The 22,827-nt window shown below is 38.3% G+C and overlaps 1 protein-coding gene across 5 annotated transcripts in view; it reads left to right on the top strand.

Moving 5' to 3' along the window:
• Nucleotides 1-22,827, top strand: part of ANKS1B (ankyrin repeat and sterile alpha motif domain containing 1B) — a 1,089,048-nt gene that overhangs the window by 404,589 nt on the left and 661,632 nt on the right. For all 5 annotated transcript variants that reach the window (XM_066262341.1, XM_066262329.1, XM_066262320.1 and 2 more), the window contains exon 10: nucleotides 5,388-5,553. In XM_066262341.1, the coding sequence (XP_066118438.1) occupies nucleotides 5,388-5,553 (166 nt within the window). The remainder of the gene's footprint in view (nucleotides 1-5,387; nucleotides 5,554-22,827) is intronic.

The following is a 22,827-nucleotide window of genomic DNA, read 5'->3' as shown; positions in this document are numbered from 1 at the left end:
TTAAAATTATGATGAAAGGAAATGTGTTTATTTTGATGTGACTTAACTATTAGTAACATCATTTTTTACTATTTGAAAGTGAATTAATTGGGAGAGAAACTGGACGAAAGGCAGAGAGACTAGTTTCTACCAGTTCAAAGTGAGCTACAATGGTGACCTGACCTGGATGCAGGGAAGTAGCGGGGGTGACCAGAAATGAATGTATTTGAGCATAATTCAGTGATGAAGCGTGGGACTTGTGAACTGACTTGGCATGACATTGAGGAAGAACAAGGATTGAAGAACAGCCCTCAGGTTGTCTGAGTGGCTGGTGTATGGAAGTGCTGTTTATGGACAGGAAAAAAAGGAAAGGGAATAATTTGAGAAGAAGTTGACAAATTGTTTAAAATTTTTAAAAAAGTTAAATGTGAGGATAACCAGGAATGCTTCAAGTGATAGAAAAAATAATGTTAAGGCTTCAATAGTCGAAACAGTGTGATTCTGATACTAGAATAGTCTGACGTATGGAACCAATAGAAAATCCAGAAACAGGTTCAGTAACATGTAAACATATGGTGTATACCTGTTGTCACAAGAGATGTTTTTTTTTAAAGAAATGGTTGAACATCTAAACAAATGTATATGCATAAGACTATTCTCTTAAAAGCAAAACATTAAAATTTCAATATAATAAAGTGAATAATTTATGACCATTTGTTTAATGGAATTTAATCTTAAAATTATCATGTAGACATATATTTGCCATTGAAACTTGTTCACAATGTACTATAAGTAACTATTAGATTAGAAAATGCTAAATATAATTCTTTAATATATTTTTATGTAGTATCTTTATAAATTTTAGAAAAAAAATCCCTTGAAACTTTAGAAAATCACTTTGGTTGGGAAACTACAATTCTCTTCTCAAGATTTCTATACTCTACGGAGTACCCAATCTCAGTCCTCATGATCACTTCTTGCTACAAATTTCTATTTGTGGGCAACTTGATTTCATTCATTTTTCTCATGTTGTGGCTGTACTTGACTCTCTGCCCCATGACTGCGGGAAAAGGCAATGTACCTTGATAATTTATACTGAAAGCCTTTCTTCAGGAATATTCATAGCAATATTTTTCTTAATCCCAAAACACCTAGGGACGACTCTGTAGTGAATTTGTGGCATTCCTATAGAGTGGATTCCTATACCACACTGAAAATAAATGAAGCTCAGAAACATAATATTGATTGAGAAAGTCATAGAAGAAAAAGAGCATTTTATGCTATACTTATGAAGTTCAGAAACATAGATTATAAAATAATTTATCATTTATAAATACATATATAGTCAAATATATGTATATAGTCATTTTAATAGCAATCCAGGGAATCACAAACAAAGTTCAGTATAGGCTTTAGCTGTGGTTGGGGAGGATGGGGTGGGGCTGGAAAGGGAAACGGGTGGGCGGGGTGGGTTCCAATGGTAATGTTCTATCTCTTAAACTGAGTAGTGGACACATGTAATCCAAATAATAAAATATATTCATTTTGATCATTTTAATTACCTCACCTATCCATCCTTTTTAGAGAGATACTTGTCAGGTGTTTTGTTGAATGACTTTCTTTTTTGACAATAAGATTACAAAAGCGTAGTTTCTCTAGTTTTTGTTTCACCATCTCCTTCCTTAGGGCTCCCACTTTCCATGAGGAGACCATGTACTGCAGACTTTCATTCCAATGAGAAATGATGGCCCTCCCTTAGGAAGCAAAAGAGGGTGCACTTCATTGTTGTTTAAAATATTTTTCCCTGGTTGATTGTTTCAGTGGATTGAGTGTCAGTCTAGCATATGGATGACCTGGGTTCAGTTCCCAGTCAGAGCACACAGGAGAAACAACAATATATATATATATTCCCCCCCCCCTCTTTCTCCTTTGCACACACCCACCTGTCCACACACACATTTACAGAGGGAAGCAGTCAGAGTACATAACCACTAAAATGTTATCTGAGCCTGCTGGGCATAATGTGACTCCCCCTCTTTCTTTCTTTATAATTTCTAATATTTATCTAATAAATGTATATACTTTTAAGGAGAAAGCAAACTAATTCATTCTGTGTAGTTAAATTTCAGAGTCTTTTCCAAAGCATTCAAAAGACTTGTAATCTTTATAAACACAGTTGAATTCCCACTTAACCAAATTCTTGACAAATGAGTTATTCTAACTAATTTAATTTTAGGAGGAACTAGGGTTTAAACTAGAAACTCTTTTTTGCAGGTTCTTTATAACCTCAGTTATTTCACTTTTAATATGCAAAGCAATAAATAATAACAGCAAACAATAACAATAACCAAACAGAAAAAGCAAAGAAATTTGCATATCTTAAAAAGACATAATCATTTCCCTAACTGGTAGTTAGATTTATTTAAAAGATCATTAGGGACTTCAGTTGATCAAGAGCACCCACTATGTGGCAGAACCTGTATTGGACTCTGAGGAGAGTGGTGAACAAGACAAGCTCCAGCCATCCTGTGTTTTAAGAAGCGACACCCGACGGAGGATAATAGATGCTCAGACAACTTAATAGAGGAAGGAGAATTTATTAGTAGCTGGAGGAACATGTGGGATAATAGCACCACAGCATGAGCTCCCCAAGGTTAGATTTCTTACATCTTTTTTTTTTTTTTGTATTTTTCTGACATTAGAAGCAGAGAGGCAGAGAGACAGACTCTGCCCAACCAAGATCCACCAGCATGCCCACTGGGGGTGATGCTCTGCCCATCTGAGCTGTTGCTTTGTTGCAACTGGAGTCATTCTAGTGCCTGAGGCAGAGGCCATGGAGCCATCCTTATAACCTGGGCCAACTTTGCTCCAATAGAACCTTGGCTGCAGGAGGAGAAGAGAGACATAGAGAGAGAGGAGAGAGCAAAGGGTGGAGAAGCAGATGGGCACTTCTCCTGTGTGCCCTGACCAGGAATCAAACCTGGGACTTCCACACACCGGGCCGAAGATATACCACTGAGCCAACTGGCCAGGGCTAGATTTTTTACATCTTATATACCTTTTACAGTGTCCATGCAAGGAGTGCATGATTTTTTTGTCTGAGGTCCTACATGCACCTCATGACTCAAGGTGTGGAGGGGGAGTTTTGGTGGGGCAGCAAGGGGGAAGGGGTTTCTGGACCTCTGGTCCTCGCTATTTACAGATCCTGTTTTTCTTGTGAGTATTAAGAGTCTCCAGGAGACCAATTAGAGATCTATAGAATGTGGATAATCTTTAACTGGCTGAGTCAGTCGTTCTTGCGGGATCCTTTCCCTGCATTCTTCTGGTTTCTCCCATCTCACATGGGGCATACAGTCATCTGGTGTGTTTACTGTGTGTGTTGTTGTATACGTGATTTATCTGTAGATAGTTCTGCTGTAATTTTGCCAGTACTGAGGAGTTCCTTTTGATGCTCTCTAGTGCTATTTTTTAGTTAATTATTAGATAAGTGAATTATTATTTTAAAAGATAAGCAATATCATTAATTCATAGAAAATTACTTTTTGTATTGACCCAAGGAGGCCCTCTTTGACTTACAAACATTGGTCTTTGTTCTGCCTTTAACAACTGTAGAATAAATCTACCACAGCGACCTCTCCTCTTCCCTGCTTTGTGGGGTTGTTCTTGAGGGGTGGCTTTTCAAATCTGGTGAGAACACTATTACCCTCCTGCTGTCTGGCTTATCTGGGGTAGAACACTGCGGTTTCTTTCATCATGTCTTCTGTGACATGGTTTTTAAATCATGGAGCGTCCTGATTGCTTTCCTCTGGATGCTTTCTGTTCTGTCACCCTTTGTTGTTAAAAATAAATTACTCCCAATTTCCTGCTTTCAATCGAGTAGAGTGAACATAATTGACTCTTTGATGTGTGAGGGCCTGGTATGGTCTGAAAGCAATTGCACTGACCTTGAATACTTATTATCTGTACTGTAAATATCATCGTAGGAAAAATAGGAGCTGGTATTAAATCTTACCAATCCTTGGATTTACATTGGAAGATTTTTTGAAAATGAGCTTGTGTTTTTCTTATTTGTCTTCTTTTATTTGATAGTGAATTGTATTTTATAAAGGTAACACATATCAAAAACAATATATGCTTTTGTTGTATTCATCATGCAAATAATCTATTTTTCTTCTCTAGTAAACTGTGAGCTTTCTGAGGGCAAGGATTATCTCTCATTCGTTTTAAAAACATCTTCAGCACTTACTATAGTCCTAAATATATTTATTACATGATGATGCCCAATGAATATCTGTTGCTCAATTAATGCCTGTATAAGAAATTAAGATCATGTAAAATGAAATAAATTCTAATTTTTAGAATATATTGAAGAATCGGTAATATAGAATTGTACCTTAATTTTATTCTAACTTGAAAAGAGTGCCCTGGCAAGGTAGCTAGTAGGTTAGAGCATCATCTTAAAATTCCATGGTTGCAGGTTCAATCCCCAGCTAGGGCACATACAAGAATTAACCAATGAATATATAAATAAGTGGAACAACAAATTGATGTCTCTCTCTCTCTCTCTCTCTCTCTCAAATCAATGAATTAAAACAAAAAAAGAAAAGAGTAGCCTTAATATATTAGTTAACGGTATTCACAAAGAAAAATACTAGTGTGTTATGTGGGAATAGTTTACCTCTAAATAAACAGAAAACCTGAATTGCAATGGCTCAAACAGTAAGAACTTTGTTGTTTAATTAAGAAGCCTGGGAAACTGGCCCTGGGGCTATTTGAGTAACTCAAAGATATTACTGAGGTCCCAGATTCTTTTTATCTTTCTGTTGTCATTCTTGGCTTTGTTACCTTTGTGACTTTAGGCTTATTGCTTTATGGTTACAACATGGCTGCCCTAGCTCCAGAGGCATCAAAACTGCATCCAGAAAGAGAAATCTGAAGGCCAAAACTCTGAAACAGCCTCTTTGCATTTTTCTCTGGGGAAAAATATTTTTTTCAGATGCCTTCCATCACAACTCCCCTTATATCTAATTGATCCACATTGAGTCTTATGGCTATCCTGAGAAGCAGGCAAAGGAGTAGAGTCTTGGGAATGACTGATTAAATAACACTTTATGTCATGACTAGGAAATAGATCTAGATACATTATAAAAAGAGATCATGACAAGAAATTATGAACTTTACTAAGTCAGTGATAAATTCAGGAGATGCAAATTGTAAAGCCCTGTCTAAAGAGATCACTGATAATATTGGTGTAATACGATTGAGTAACTTATACAATCAGATGAATCATCATCTGACAATCACTTTTGGGAGAACCGATGAACCCGATGATCTTTTCTAGTTTTTATAAATTAAACAGGCTGTGTCTTTATCGCAAAGCTATATTTATATTTTCTCCTTCCTTTCAGGAATCCTATCCAAAGAAGAGGAATTACACTATGGAAATTGTACCGTCTGCTTCTCTGGATACGTTTTCTTCAGAAAACGAGAACTTTCTGTGTGATCTCACAGACACAGCAGTTACAAAGAAACCTTGCTCCTTAGAAATTGCAAGAGCCCCTTCCCCAAGAACTGGTAATATTTCTTACAATTAGATTTACATGCTTGTATATATGAAGATTTGTCATTCATATTTTGATTTCCCACAATATTTTCAAAATGGAAATTCCCTAGTAGAGTCACAATAATTTTTTTTTCTCATTTTGCATTTTGAAATAAGTCCAGGTAAGTCAGAGGGATTTGATATAAAGTCTCTGGACTTCCTGGCAAGAGCTCTCATAGGAATGGCACTGCCCAGGTGAAGGCACTATGAAACCTCTTAATAGTGAACAACCTTCTAGGTCAGATACAAAGCTTTGAGTCTTTCAGAACTTCAGAGAAGGTTTGGTACCAAGAGTCTTTGAATATACTTTTCTCATCTGCTCTTGTGTTATCCAAGTTATATACTCAACCTCTTTGTATATTTTATCTCTTTGATGGTATTTTAAGATACATTATTTTACTTATTTGTGGCCTGAACCAGTGAGCAAAGTAAGCAGAAATGACGCCCCTTTTACTGGTAAAGAAACTGGAGCGAGTGTCTTATTTAAGATCCATGCATGGCACGGCATTTCTGGAACAGGAGTGTCTGGCTGCCATCATGTTTGCTTACTGTTACTTCACCACTGCCTCTGAGCCAGAATGCAGGTCTTACATGAAAGCTGATGAGGGAGAGAAATTTCAAGTGAGTGGTCAACATATTCAGTACCACAAAGGAGTTGCGGGGAGGTTCTGAAGAGAGGTTTTTTTCTGTTTGACAATCTCATTGCTGCCTATTTATGAAAAGTAAGTTTTAGAGGTGATAGGCTGATACCAGATATCTGGAAGTTAACAGTGAGACTCTGGGAAATGGGAAATAAGGAGACGGGAGTGGAGAATTCAAGTCACCCTTTCAAGAAGATTAGAAGAGATAGGATGGATAATGACATGAGACAAAAGAGGTACAATGGAGAAATGGTTAGTTTATTTTAAAATAAATAAGCCTTGTTCAATTTTAGAGTTTGGAGAAATTTACTGGTGGAGAACAAGAGACTGAAGATAAAGGACAAGAAAAGAGAATGGAATGGGGAGAAGTCAAGGCTGAGCTAATCTAAGAAAGTCCAGACATTGCTTCTCCCAGACAGAAGAGAGCATGGTTATGAATGTACAGAATTCTGAAAGACATATTTTCAAATGAATTGAATTTCTGAGTTAAGATAAAAGGTCATGGCTGAAAAGAAGAGCTATATCTTGAAGGGTTACAGTAGAACTCCAAAATCCCATTTCAGAGAATAAACTGGGGAATTTTATAGAAGCAAGTGAATAGATTTTGGAGCAACATTGAGGTTAGGGTGTTGTAGGAATAATAAGCCTGTAGAAGGAAGATTTTAAAGATGAGGTAAGAGCATAATGAAAATAGTTAAAGTTTATTGAGTAAACTTTGTGCCAGATAGTTTTCTAAGTGCTCTGTCTACATTATTTCATATAATTCTTGCAATGGTGTAAGGTAATAATATCATTATTACCATTTTACAGATGAAGAAACTGAGGCACTGAAATATTAGATAACTTCCCACACTTACATATTAATAAGGAATGGATCTGGTAATAGAACTTGGTTTATTCAAGTGTGCTTCTAAGTACTCTGTTATACTGCTGAATTATATTAGGAGATGAAGTAGAGTAGAAATATTGAACCAAGTACTGAAACCCTCAAGAAATGTGGAGATATGATAGTAATAAAATCAGGAACAGAATGTTATAATAAGAAAGCGTGACCTTCAGAAGAGCAGCAGATTTTGGATGAAGGCAGAAGAACAGTGAATGGTCCAGAAGCCGTCACGGAGAGTGAATACTGGGCTCATCCCAAACTCTGAGAGTTGATAGGAATGAAAAGCCCTCTATACATGAGGCATCGGGGAAATCGTGGAAAGATTGGTGGGAGAGTTCAGTTAATGTAGGAAAGTAGAGGGCATATATGTATGAACATGTACAAGAACTTGAATTAAAGCAAAGAGGGTAGGGATATTTTAGGGGTGGTCGATATAGGAATGAAAGAGTCCAATTTATTTACTAAACAGTAAAAACCTAACTGAGTTTAGTACCAGGTACCGTTCTGTACACTAAAGACACAGAGATTAAAAAAACAAACATCCCCCCCCCAAAAGAAATCAGTGTGGGTGGGGTAACAAGGCTGATTAGACTCAGAAAAATTCCCCTGCTTACAAGAAGTAAACATGATGGATAAAAATAAATAAATACAGAACAGAAAAAACTTTGTAAAAATATCAAAAAGATAACAGGAAAATTATATAAAATGAATAACATTTAAATTAGATTTTTTTTTTAATCAGTAGGGTAGTAAGAAATTATCAAACCAAAACATTGGTGAGGAAGGGAAATAGGGAAAGCACTAAAGCCACTTTTATCCCCAGGGAATTTTTTGAACCTGCTGTTGAACTTTGGTGCTCAAGATCTCTGTGGGTTTGTTTCTAGAAAATAAATCTCTGTTCCAACCCAGCATTAAGATTTTAAAAGAAATCCTTCCTCCATAGAGCTGGGACTCCTCAGAGAAATCAGAAATAATTCTGCTCAATTACTGGTACCTAAGGAGGCTGCAAGGAAAGGTCATTCGTTGTGAACAGAACAAGGGGGAAAATTCCTGAGAAGTTATTACTACAAATTCACCCTCACAGAGATCTGTACCCAAAATTTATATCACCTTAGATCAGTGGTTCTCAAACATTTTGAAGTTGGGGCGCATTTAAAATCCTACAAATAATTGTAGGCGCACTATATACAAATTTCTGAGAAATATATTATAATAATTAAGTTAAATATTAAAGAAAAAAATATAAAGGCCAAGTGTGCTTTTATGGTAAACAAAATAAATACAACAAAATTAAATTTATTCTGACATTAAAAAACATTTTTATGTTACATTTTTTGAGTTATACTTTTTAGAATTTATAAAAAAAAGGGGTTAAAAATAAAAAAAGACAAAAAGTTATCTTTTTATATATATAGATACATTCTTAGTAAGATTTAGTAAATTCAGCAGGTCCTGGTGTGAATGTGTTTTTTCATTCTTATGTTTATGAGAAACATGAGCCTGATGTGTCCTAGAGATTTCTTCAATGTTTGGGCATATATTTGAAAAGCAAACTCTCATTTCCTCATCAATACATTGAAGAATTTCTCTTTTTACTCTTAATTGTGTTGAGGGTAGAAAATCCTAATTCACATACATAGGATATTGAAAATTATAGTAAAACATTCAAAGTTTTTTTAGATATTGCCACATATTCTTCTTTTATAGAAATCCAAAAGGCTTCAAAAGACAATTCCTAGCCCTGGCCGGTTGGCTCAGTGGTAGAGCGTCAGCCTGGCGTGCAGGAGTCCCGGGTTCAATTCCCGGCCAGGACACACAGGAGGAGCACCCATCTGCTTATCCACCCTTCCCCCTCTCCTTCCTCTCTGTCTCTCTCTTCCCCTCCTGCAGCCAAGGCTCCACTGGAGCAAAAGTTGGCCCCGGGCACTGAGGATGCCTCTGTGGCCTCTGCCTCAGGTGCTAGAATGGCTCTGGTTGTGACAGAGCGACATCCCAGATGGGCAGAGCATCGCCCTCTGGTGGGCGTGCCGGGTGGATCCTGGGTGGGCGCATGCAGGAGTCTGTCTGACTGCCTCCCCATTTCCAACTTCAGAAAAATACAAAAAAAAAAAAAAAAAAGATAATTCCTTATGTTTAATCATCAATCCACTATCAGTGGATATAGCTGCCAGTTCTTCTTCTGTTAATGTTAAACCAAAATCACTTGAAGCTTCCATGAATTCATGGAATTAGAATTCCATGAATTCTAATCTAATCGTATTGTTCAATGTTAAGTGTTGAAAAATGGTATAAATTAAATTATGCCTGTCAGCCTTCAAGTCCTATTTTATTTACACTTAAATTTTGCTCACTTCCAGAATCGGATTCTTCAATAGCACACTTCTATCCATTTTATTTGGGTGTATTTATCTAAAAATAATATAATGATTTGTTAATAATAAATATAATAATGATGTGTTAACAAAAAGAGTGGTGTTTCCGTAATGAAATGGTATAATAGAGTAACTATATTTATTTTTACATCTGGGCACATGCCGCGAACCAGCGCAGCTAGTAATTCCAGGTCCCGAGTGGGAATGGTACGGAATTAAGAAAATACGGGGTCGGGAGGACCCTGTAATTGCTGCTGGCGCACCCCAAAACTTCATCTTGCTTTATTTATAGGGCAAAGTGGGTCATTAGCAAATCAGTGAGATCTTTGATCATGTTTTCAAGGCAACCCAAGAATTTTACCAAGTGCAGAAAACTCCCACCATACGTATCATCTTAACTTTACACCAAACAAAGAATAGAAGAAACTTGCCTCCAATCTTTCCGGGGAACATGGGGGGTAGTGTAAACAATCCAGCACCACAGCTTAACAGCCTTTCGCAACCCAATCAGGCAAGTGAGGTGGAGGGTTGGCCAGACTATCAGTTTACAGCCAATTCCCCATTCCTCTGTCCCCAAACATCTAAACTCCAAAAACCCTGTTGGTTTTTTGGTCTCCAACAGGCACATATTTCTCTGGAATACCATAGGGTACACCTGGAAATCTGGTGCACACTTTGAGAACTACTCCCTTAGATGGTCCCCAAAATGTCAATTTATGGGCCCTGGCCGGTTGGCTCAGTGGTAGAGCATTGGCCTGGTGTGTGGAGGTCCTGGGTTAGATTCCTGGTGAGGGCACACAGGAGAGGTGGCTATCTGCTTCTCCACTGCTCCCCCTCTCCTTTCTTTCTCTTCCTCTCCCACAGCCAAGGCTCCATTGGAGCAAAGTTGACCTGGGTGCTGAGGATGGCTCCATAGCCTCCACCTCAGGCACTAGAATGGCTCTGGTTGCAACAGAACAATGCCCCAGATGGGCAGAGCATTGCCCCCTAGTGGACTTGCCAGGTGGATCCTGGTTGGGCGCATGCGGGAGTCTGTATCTCTTCCTCCCTGTTTCTCACTTCAAAAAAAAAATATATATATATATATACACAATGAAAAATGTCAATCCATGAATTTATTTAAAATGTTATACCCTCAGGCATCAAGCAGAAGCAAATATAACCCCTCTAAAGAGGAATGTACTCTCTTTCTAGTCCCAAAATAATTCCTATAATTACTTTTCCAATATTAAAATTAGCAGTCCACAATAATTAAGCCTACAAGAAAAGGAACACCAAATGGGAATCAACAGAAACAAAAGAAGAACAGATGCACACCTGAGAGGACTTCAGATTTGGAATCATCAGATGGAGACTATAAACTGGCCATGCTATTATAAATAAAAGATAAGCTTAAAGGTATTTTGAGAAATGGAAACTATAAAAAATGGCCTAGCATAATTGAGAGGGAGAAAGATATTATTAGATATGGAAAGAAAACCCCACCTACCTACACATACTCACACTAAAAGATTTGGGATTTTTTTTTTTTCAATCTCTTCAGTTTAATGTTGAGTAAAAGTAGACAGACAAAAATGAACATATAGTGTATGAGTTCATTGATATGACTATAATTAACAGGCAAAGCTAATACCCTTGAAAGACTGTTGGCCAGAAGGGGAGTGAAAGGGGCTGTAGGTTTTGGTGCTTCAACAGGTGCTGGTTCCATGTGTGGGCATATTTAGTGAAGATTCTTTGAGTTATACTTCATTATGCATATCAGTGCATGTATGTTATACTTCATACATGTATAAAGTATATACAATAAATGCACAGTTTAAAACAACAGAAAATATAAACCCAAAATTTCTAGCTTTATGTTCAGAAGATTGGTAGATTTACCAAAATAAGAAATTTCAAAAGAAAAAAGAAAGTTAACTGAATGCTAAGAATTAGGTTTTTACAGGTTACACTTTTTTTTTTATAATAAATTTTTATTAATGGTAATGGGATGACATTAATAAATCAGGGTACATATATTCAAAGAAAACATGTCTAGGTTATTTTGTCATCAAATTATGTTGCAAACCCCTCGTCCAAAGTCAGATTGTCCTCCGCCACCCTCTATCTAGTTCTCTGTGCCCCTCCCCCTCCCCCTAACTCTCTCCCTCCCTCCCTCCCATGTCCTCCCTCCCCCCACCCTTGGTAACCACCACACTCTTGTCCATGTCTCTTAGTTTCATTTTTATGTTCCACCAATGTATGGAATCATGTAGTTCTTGTTTTTTTTCTGATTTACTTATTTCACTCCTTATAATGTTATCTAGATCCCACCATTTTTCTGTAAATGATCTGATGTCATCATTTCTTATGGCTGAGTAGTATTCCATAGTGTATATGTGCCACATCTTCTTTATCCAGTCTTCTATTGAAGGGCTTTTTGGTTGTTTCCATGTCTTGACCACTGTGAACAGTGCTGCAATGAACATGGGGCTACATGTGTCTTCACGTATCAATGTTTCTGAGTTTTTGGGGTATATACCCAGTAGAGGGATTGCTGGGTCATAAGGTAGTTCTATTTGCAGTTTTTTGAGGAACCACCATACTTTCCTCCATAATGATTGTACTACTTTACAGTCAGATTTGGGATTTTTTTAAATCCCAAATTAAAAAAAAACAACAAACAATGGATGGAACAGCAGATTAGATTCAGTTCAAGAGATATTAGTGAGCTGGAAATTAGGTCAGAAGAAGTTTTTCAGAACATTGCACAGAGATGAAGAGATGAAAAATACGAAAGAGAAGCTAAGAGACTTGGAGGGTACACTAAGAAATTCTAACTTGTCTAATCAAAGTTCCAGAAGGAAAAGTGTTGGGCAAACAAATTTGTAAAGTGGGTTAGGTTTGCTTGCTTGAATTTTGCATTGGCGCGGGGCAGTGCCATGTGTGTATACTATGGAAGGCTGTGGATGCTTGCCCTCAGGGTAGCAGATTGCAAATTGCAGATTGCCTTCCTGCTTGGGAGGGGCCGTTGCTTACTATTGTTTGCTGGAGAAGGGATTCCCCCCCCCCCAGCCTGTTTTGCTGGAGAGTCTGAGGGGGACAGTGCTGAGGGGCTTGGAAGCCCTGAGATTTCGGCCGAGCTGTTTGGCTGGGGAGTGCTGAGGCTGGTGGGGGCCTGTGAATCTGGTTGAGTCCCAAGGGAGAAGGGGAAGCAGTCTTCCCTGCCTATTTGCTTGTCTGCTGTTACTAGACTTTAATAAATGGAGTGGCCCACCCCATTTTCAGGCTCCACAGTTCCTTTACCATCTACCTGAATCCAATGAGAACCTGCTTGGCCATGGCGGCAACCACTGTCCTTACTAGAGGAGAGAGAGAATGGGGCAAAAGTAAAAGCATATATGGGGAGCTGATATTCCAAAAAGGCATGAGCCTGTCTGTGTTCTCTCAGAGGCTGACAAGTGAACAGTTAATTTCAGTAGAGTATAATGAGCGCTAAGAACATGTTACACAAAGAATATTTTGGGAGCAGAAAAGGGGATTTTACCCAACCTGGGAGCTTGAGGAAAACTTTATAAAGAAGATGTCTGTATCAGTTATCTAGTGCTATTTAACAAGTTGCCCCTAAACATATTGACTTAGAGGAACATCTGTCATACATTTTGTTCACAATCTGCAAGTTTGGCAGAATTTATTTGACAAGAACAGCAGCTTGTTTGTGCCACATAGTATGAGCTGAGGCTGCTGGACTGGCGGGGGGTGGGGGGGCGTGGAAGACCTGTGTTCAAGGTGGCCATTCCCATGGCTAGCAAGTTGGCGATAGTGGAGGATATGGCCTGGGGACCATTTTCTTTCCATGGACTGTTTGAGTTTCCTCATGACCTGCTGGCTGGATTCTGAGGGTGAAAATCCCCAAAGAACCAGGTGGAAGCTGTTTCACTTTTATTATCTAGCCTTAGAAGTCACAGATTGTTACTTTTGTTATGCTATTGCCCGCTCAGATGCAAGGGGAAGGAACATGGTCTCCATTCCTTGATGAAAAGTATATCAAAGTTACTTTGTAATCAGAGAATATAGAATAGGAGATATTTTGCTGTCATTTTTGGAAGATATCATATGCCACAGTCTGCCCTCCGGACACAATACTTGATGTCCTCTCATATGCGGATTACACCCAGTTCTTCCTTCAGGATCCACAAACATCAGCCCATTACAGCATGAGCTTCAAGTCTAGGTTCAGGTGGGCATGAATCTCGTGGTGCAGTTCTTACGAGACAGGTCCACTGCTCGCCGCAGTGATGACCTGTGAACTAAAGGGACAATTTATCCATCTCCTCCTACACACCCAACATATAATAGTGGAACAAGCATAGGAAAGCCACAATTGACATTCTTATGAAAACACAGGGTAAACAAGGCCCACAGCAATCACAGCCTGGGGCAATTATTAATCTAATCAAACACAGTTCCTTGATTAAGCGTCAGTCCTGTGGCATAGGAATTGGTCTGGGGCTCCTGGTTCCAACCTCTGAGTCATTCTTCCCTTTCCATAAAAAGTTACCCACTTTTACAGCTGAGGGTCTTGGTCACCTGCTTTCTGCCTGTACAATTTGAGAGGTCAGAAGACCTCTTTTCACTGTGTACTATCTCTGTTCCTTCCAGGTTAAGCTGATACTTCTTTTAAAACTTTGTAGAGTTTTTATGTTCCAATTTCTGTTACACTCCATTGGACAAAAGCTTGTATTCCAAATAAGCTCTTCTGAATATCGGGCGACTTCTGTGAGACAGTGCCCTTGAGATGCTTAGAAATCCTATTCTGGAACAGGAGGATCTGTGAGGCATGCCCTGAAATATCCTTAAAGGGTCTTTTTGTTTGGCTTACGGTTTCTCTGTGGCTCCACCTGCGGTCTTGCTCGGGTGCTAACGAATGATCTTGCCATCCCACGGAGATTTGATCACTGGCCTTCATAATCTGAGAACTTTTTTTTGCCCTTTGGAGCAGCTGGAAAAAAGAAACCAGTTTTGTTTTGATACCCAGAAATTCCTGGCTCCTTTGAATTTAGCAGGCCATTCTTCAGTTCTCTATGCATTTATTTTTTCTTCTTCTCTGTATCATTCCTATTTTAGTGTATGTGCTGCCGGAGTGAGCACCACCTTTTTTTTTCTCTGTATTTTATCATAGGCAGCCAGAGGAAGTTAAGTTACACTGCAGATATTTCTGCCTGCAAATCTCCTTAGCCAGATCATAGGGTTCATTTGGTCCGTTCTCTGTTTTCCACATTACTGCAGATGTCAATGTTGCCAAACTTCCCACTGCTACATGACAAATGAATCCTTGCTTTTAGTTTCTAATTGCATTGACTACCCTTTAAGCCTTTACCAACAGCTTTCTCGTAGCTCTTTGGGCTTCCACAGCGCCTCTCCTATAGGCAGTTGAGCTTCCACAGTCACCCACTTTGAGGGCTTCCAGCTTCTGCCTGCTGCTCAGTCACCAAGTGAATGCCACTAGCTCTCGATTCTTGTGTGGCAGCCCCCCATTTCCAAGTATCAGAACCTATTCTGGTTATTGAGGTGGTTATTCTGGTTATTACATAACCAACCACCTCAACGCTTCAGTGCGTTAACACAACGGTCATTTATTTTGCTTATAAATCTGCAATTTGGAGAGGGTTCGGCAGGGATAGCTTCTTTCTGCCCCAAGTGTTATCAACGGGGCAACTTCACTAGGAGCTGGAGGATCCATTCTCAAGGTCAGTCTTTATTCATATGGCTGGCATGGCCTACTTGGACTTCCTCATGATATGTGATGGGATTCTAAGAGCAAGCACCCTTAGGGAAGGAGGCAGCGTTCTGTTTCTTTTTATGACGGCCTCAGAAGGCAACATCACTTCCATGGTAGTCAAGAGGCTGCCTTTAAGTGGGGAATTGAATCTTTCCACCCCTTTATGGAAAAGTGTTGCTAAAGTTACATTATAAGAAAATATTCTTGCAGCCATATTTGAAAAATAAAGAATCCCATGATACTTGAGTTGTTTATTGTTGTTGTTTCTTAAGTGGGATAAGAATTAATTTGCATGGATGTATGATTACCCCCAATTATATGCAGTCATTGGGATTCAGTATTAAAAAAAAGCCAGTTTGCTCAACCGACCTAGGCTTAATTTGTAATTGTGGGTCATTTTTGCACTTTGAGCTGTGATTGTGAATTCTAGGGATGAGGGAATCCTGTTTTAAAATGGAAGAAATATTCTTTTTAATGCTTAGGAATAGGGATGAGTACAAGTCAGGGCAGTTTCTGTTCCAGTTGTCTGTGGAACCTTGTGTGGGAACTCCACAGCATTTGTCTCCACGAGCACCACAGCAGGGTGAAGGGAGCATTGACATAGCTGTCTGCTGGTGGCATGGGAAAACAGTTTGTGTCTTTTTTCTCTCTTGATTCCATGAACCTATAGCTTGTCTTGCATGGACCCAGTTACTTCCAAGCCTCTCACTCAGTTATGCTTCGTCCCTAGTTTTTTCTTGTACCCTCAGCGCCAACTAAGCTGATGAACTCAGGGAAGTTATTGACCTCTCTTGGTGTTACTGATGTTTCTCCTTTGTTACTAAGTCCTTTATTGACTAAAAATAGAACTTTGAAATATGGAGACATCTCTTGATGCACCTGAGTCTTTTAAAGGCACTCCCATTGAACTGGGAGGGTAACTACCCTACAGTTTCTCCTCCACTCAGTATATACTTACTGAGTGCCTCTTGTGTTCCAGACATTGTGCTACATGTTGCAGAAGAGACAGAAAGGACAAGTCTTGATATTTAGGAGCGTAGAATGTGTTAAAATAAATGTTAATAAGTGCAATGAGAGAGGTAAGTGTAAGGTGCTTCGGAAGGATAGGAGAGTGTGAGTAAAGCTTATCTGGGAGGAGCTGCCTGATCTGAGCATCAAAGAAGGAAGAGTGGGGTGGATGAACAGGAGTTGAATGGCTCTCCAGGCGAGGGAACAGTGTGTCTTATGGAAGACCATAATGTATTCAGAGACTATGCCCGACATCGCATGGCTAGAGCATAGAATGCTCTTAGGGAAAATGCATAACAGAACAAGAAGTGACATGCAGGCAGAAATTTGGGTTTTACCTGACAGCAGGCGAGAACCACTGACAAACTCTAAGCGGGGATGTGACATGATAGGTTTTTGTTTTAGAATGATCACTCTAGAAGCACTGTGGAGAATAGATTGGACAGAGATGAGGCTAGAGGCAGGAAGATTAATGAGGAAATCAATGTGTGTTCTCAGCAAGAAATGATGGTGGCCAGGACCAGCGCAGCACCAGCCAGAGAGGAAAGGGGGTGCAAAGCTGAGAGCAAAGCTCCTCCCTTCCCTCCTTTGGGATCCAGAATTTGGGAAATAAGTAGCCAAGAGAACTAAAAATGTATATCTTAGGGGATATATTTTATACTTTTTGGTTAACTGTGTTGGATAATAGGGCTTAGGTTTACAAATAAAATGGAGATTTCTACACACACAGGAACTGCATTCTGAAGCTTCTGGGGAGAGAATGAGGAAAGAGAGAGAAGGGGGAACAGAGAGAGATATAATGAAGAAGTGATCAGGTTGTTAGAGGGACTATTATGGATGAATTGTGCCTCCTGCTCCTTCTTTGAGAATCATAACTCCTAGTACCTCAGAATGTGACCTTATTTGAAGAATTTGGAGATAGGATCTTTATAATCATGCTAGAGTTGTTAGATGAGCCCCAATGCAGCAAGACTGGTGTTCGTATAAGAAGGGGTAAATTTGTACACAAGAGATATGCAGAGAAGAAAGATGGTGTGGACAGATACAGGGATAAGATGGCCAGTGACAAGCCAAGGAGGGAGCCCAGACCCGTGTCTTCTGTCACAGCCTCAGGAGCAGCCAACCCTGTTAAAACCTTGATTTCAGACCACAGTTTCCAGAACTGTGAGATAATAAACTTCTTGTTTAAGATACCCAGTTAGTAATACAGCAGCTCTAGGGAACGACTGTGGGGACCAAAACTAAACGCACAAACTCAAGCCTCCCTAGAAGGGAGGGGGTGAGCGAGGATGCCTGGGCTGGTGAGGACAGATTACGCCTGACCTGCTCATCTCAGAGGCTGAGCCACTTGAGAGTCTCAGTTGCAACTGGTAGTGCCATTCATAGATACAGAACATGAAGTTTCTCAGAAAAATCAGTTAAGCATGCACGTGAGTTAACTTTCTGTGGGCTCTCCTGTTTGTTAACTAGATGAGCTAGTTCAAAATATATCTCGTCCTGACTACAAGAAAAAATAGTCAGCATATACACTGGTTTAATTTAAACAACTTATTGGTAAATCTGTATACAACAAAATTTTGCAATCCAACGAGAAAATGAGGGACACTCTTCCCAAGGAGTATATTAACTAATGCCTCAATGATGACAGATTTCACGTGGAGTAAAGAATGATATTGCTCCAGCGCTAGGCTCATTAAATAAGGAACAGCAGAAGTCCAGTACTTCCTAGCTAATTTGTTGTCTGAGACTCATGTTTCTGCAGTCAATGTTGAATCATATTTTTTCCCTTATTATATCAGGAAAAAAACCCGTATATAATCATAGCGGTGACCTAGTCGCATAAATGAATGAATAATTAAATAAGTGAATGAATGAATGAATATTATCTTTAAAAGAAAATAGCTGCAATGGCAGAAAAAGCCCTTTTGAAATAGTCAGATGCCATCAAATATAATGTTTTCTTATCTGCCTATTTAATTTTAATCCTCACAGGGGAATTTTTCCATTTTATGGTAACTAGGCAACCTGTTATTTTGAATCACTTAGTGCAGGCTTTGCACACTATGGATGCTCAATAAATCCATTTTTGATTAATGAGCAATTTACAACAACACCAGTGAAGACTGTTTCCAATCTTGTTGGAAGAAAATAGATGATCTCTGATTTAAAAAACAACAACATGATTATAGTTCCATGCCAGGATAGTGAGTATCTTGGTTGCTTCTATTTAGTTTGCTAATGTGCTTGCTGGTGGTGGTCAACCCGAAATGAAAAAGACATTTGGCAAATAATTCTCCACACCCCACCACACTTCCCCCAATATCCTGACGTAGATAGTTGTGATGGTGATTTTGTAACCTTTTTATACCAAAATAATTTTTGAAATGAAGCTTTTTGAACTCTAATGCCAAAATTCTGAAATTAAAGGAATTTAGACTGGACCGGGACTAATGTTTATCTCTGCTTAGCAAGTGGGTAATGTCAACATAATTTCTGTGGGTGTGTTTAACTCATTTAGAGAGCAAATATTTTTAAGCCCCTTGGAATCATTCTTTTACTTACAAATACTGGCCTTGCTGATAAGAACCATTTTTATCAAACAGCAGCTATTTATTTGGCATTTATTTTATGCTCAGTGCTGTCTTAGTCATTTATTAAAGCAGGCTGTACTTGGTAAATTTGTAATCCAATGTTAGTTTATAGACGGGCAAAGAGAGGAGCTTAGGCAGCAGTAATGACAGTGAAATTCTGGTCAGTTTACCTTTTCAGCCATGTGGGTAGTTTACCAATTTGAAAATGAAATCATCTAAGTTTGTTCAAATTGGTGGAATCTGGCTATATGTGGAAAACAACATCCTAAACAAAAAGAATTATACTCTTTTCCCCTTAGATCAATTTTACTCATATAATTTATGAATAATGAATTGTAGAATAGTATTTCTAAAAACAAAGCAAACTCATTAAAGTGATTATGTCGAGGATATAGGCTGCTTATGATGTCATTTACAGTATCCTGTGGAACAGAGCTTCTCCTACAATGTCAGACTGTATAATCAAGAGGTCAACATTCATTCATTCATAAATTCATGCTCACCAAGTTCAAGCAGGCCCTCCACTTTCTCTCCTTTATTCTCCTCACATCTCAGATACTTTCTCCTACCTTGTCTCTCACTCTCAGCATCTGTCTCATAGTTTAATTAATAAGGGAAATTGAAGACATCAGGTGGAGCTTTGTTACCATCCTCCATGACAGCTGACATTTTTCTGCAAGTTCTAAATACTGGGAGTTCCCCAAGGCTCAAAGTCCTCCCTATTCTTTTTACTTTTCTCTCTTTCTAAGTGATTTCACCCACAGTATGTCTTCTGTTACAATCAGCATGCTAAGTACTGTACTCCCAAATCGTATCTCCAGTCCTGACCATTTCTCTCAACTCCAAGCTAATCCAGTCTTCATTTCATCTATCCATATATTCATTTATTTATCCATCCATCCATTCATCTGTCCACCCACCTATCCATCCGTCGTCTGTCCATTTGTCCATCCATCCATCTGACCCCTACTGAATATTTGAAACCTGTATGTCTCAAAAGCACCTCAATCCTAACATATCTAAAACTAATGATATAATCACTCATCTGACTTCAGAAACCTGGGTGTTCATTGGTTGCTTCTTGTATGTGTCTTTACCTGGGTTTGAACCCCCAACCTTGGTTTACGGGGATGGCGTTCTAACCAACTGAGACACCCGGCCAGGGTCTGGATTATTTTAATAAAATATTAATTGTCCTATTTGCCTTCTTTGAATTTATTATTTATGTTGCAGCCAAAGTAATCTTAAAAATCACAAATCTGAATGTGTCACTCCTCTGATTAAAAACTTCTAGTGACTTGTTATTTTGTCATTGTTCTTTTAAAAAATGGCCCAAATCTGTAATAAGGTTCAAAAGGCACTGAATGATGTGCCTTTTTTTTTTTTTTTTCATATTTAGCCTCATTTCTCACCAGTCTTCACCTTTCGAACAGGCACTCTTTGCTCCTTAGCTCCTTTTAGTTCTTTAATAGGGCCAAGCCCCTTCCTGCCTGTGGCCTTTAGATGCCAGAATAAATGCCTATTCCTACTGTCCTCTTTCTGGCTCCTTTCCCCAAGTAGTGTAACATGCATTCTTCCTTGGGGAACCCCACTTTGTGGGCACTCATATACCATGCCCCGTGTAAGGATATGGATGGGTACTCATGTTTTCTACTTTTTAAGCACCTTCTACTTTTCTTTATTTACTTTGATTAAATTACATAGTTGTTTTGGGGTTCTTTTATTATCTTTCTGTTTTTTGTCCTGTAGAGCACAGAATCTTGCCTGTTTGTTTATCTTTGTAACCATAGCTTCTAGTAAAATCACTGCCACATGAAAGGTACTCAATACATATTAGTGAAAAAATAATAATAGCTAATGTTATTAAATACTTTATGCATATTAACTTATTTAACCTTCAACTATTTATGAAGCAGCTAATATTGTCATTCTTATTTACAGATAAGGGAGAAAAGTCAGAGAAAGGTTCAGAGCTTGCTAAAAACTGGCAACACTAAAATTTGAATATGACAATATTTGGCTTTAGAGGCCATATTCTTTTTTTTTTTTTAAATAATTTTATTTTTTTAATGGGGCGACATCAATAAATCAGGATACATATATTCAAAGATAACAAGTCCAGGGTATCTTGTCGTTCAATCATGTTGCATACCCATCACCCAAAGTCAGATTGTCCTCCGTCACCCTCTATCTTGTTCTCTCTGTGCCCCTCCCTCTCCCCCTTTCCCTCTCCCATTCCCCCCTCCCCCCCGTAACCACCACACCCTTATCAATGTCTCTCAGTTTCACTTTTATGTCCCACCTACGTATGGAATAATGCAGTTCCTGGTTTTTTCTGATTTACTTATTTCGCTTCGTATCATGTTATCAAGATCCCACCATTTTGCTGTAAATGTTCCGATGTCATCATTTCTTATGGCTGAGTAGTATTCCATAGTGTATATGTGCCACATCTTCTTTATCCAGTCATCTATTGACGGGCTTTTTGGTTGTGTCCATGTCCTGGCCACTGTGAACAATGCTGCAATAAACATGGGGCTGCATGTGTCTTTACGTATCAATGTTTCTGAGTTTTGGGGGTATATACCCAGTAGAGGGATTGCTGGGTCATAAGGTAGTTCTATTTTCAGTTTTTTGAGGAACCACCATACTTTCTTCCATAATGGTTGTACTACTTTACATTCCCACCAACAGTGGATGAGGGTTCCTTTTTCTCCACAGCCTCTCCAACATTTTAGAGGCCATATTCTTAACCACATTCATAATTCATGAATTAATTTAATTGCATAAGCATGCAGTTTTGAGATTTTTAAAAAAATGTGACAGGATAAATCTTGAATTTTTTTCCTTTCAAACAAAATAGGAAGAGTTGGAACCTTGTTTAGTGGTTTGTGATAAATCTTCATTGTGCCTGTCCATCTTTGGAGTGATCCTGGGAGATGGTCTAATCAATCTAAAGTAGGCAGATGGATTGGAGACAACCCAAAAGTCAGTACAAGTGAATGGTTAACTAATAATGATACATCCAAAGGTTAGAATCATCTATACTCATTAAAAATAACATTTTCAAATTATACCTAATTATTCATATTTTCATAATGGCATATAGTTACCCCTCCATAAATATGTATTGAATGATATAAATTTAGTTGAAAAATAATATTACGTATATATATGAAAAAAAAAGCTAGAAAGATATATTAATAGTACTACCTTTGGATGCTGGGATTACCTGTAATATTTTTTCATAATTTTTTTGTTTTGTCCAAATTTTCTACAGTTAACATGTATTGCTTTTATAATTAGAATATAATTAAAAACAACTTAGTCAAAATGGTTTATATCTAAATATTGTTAAGTATGTAATTGATTTTCTTATTTGAAGAAAGTCTAATAGACCAAACATAGATACTATCTATAAAATACTGATACTTCTTCTATAATAACCCTTAATCTATTAAAAATACAGGTTTTTAACTTCTATTTTTGCTCATACTTAAGAATATTTTAACTTAGATTATCTTGTTTGGTGTACTGGTTGAACACTTGACAAGAGTTATTCTCAATGCTCCTGAAAGAGGCAATGCTATTATAGCTCATGGGAATATACAGTTTGTAATTTTAGTCTATTCCAGAGATTAAGCTGTTATTTCATGGATTTGTTAATGCTGTTCTGTTTAGCAGTTGCTACATACAACATATAATTGGAAATGATATTACACTAAAAATGCAATCGTAAAGAAATCTTGCATACTGCTTATAGTCTCATAGTTACCACCTTTCCCTTCCCCTACTTGCACTATCTAGATCTGTCACATACATCTACTGGCAAACTCACTAATCCATTTCCTATTCTTTTCCATAGATGCACCATTATTAATGTAATACTGTATTAAGATTACTGGTTCTCCCTTTAGGTACTCCTATACTCTTAACTAAATAACATTAGCAAAATTAACTAACACCCAACTACAGTTACACTGTACA

Source organism: Saccopteryx bilineata, chromosome 1 (assembly GCF_036850765.1).
Source record: "Saccopteryx bilineata isolate mSacBil1 chromosome 1, mSacBil1_pri_phased_curated, whole genome shotgun sequence".
Classification (NCBI taxonomy): domain Eukaryota; kingdom Metazoa; phylum Chordata; class Mammalia; order Chiroptera; family Emballonuridae; genus Saccopteryx; species Saccopteryx bilineata.
Note: the sequence above shows the minus strand (reverse complement) of the source record. Positions and strands in the feature narration are given on the sequence as shown.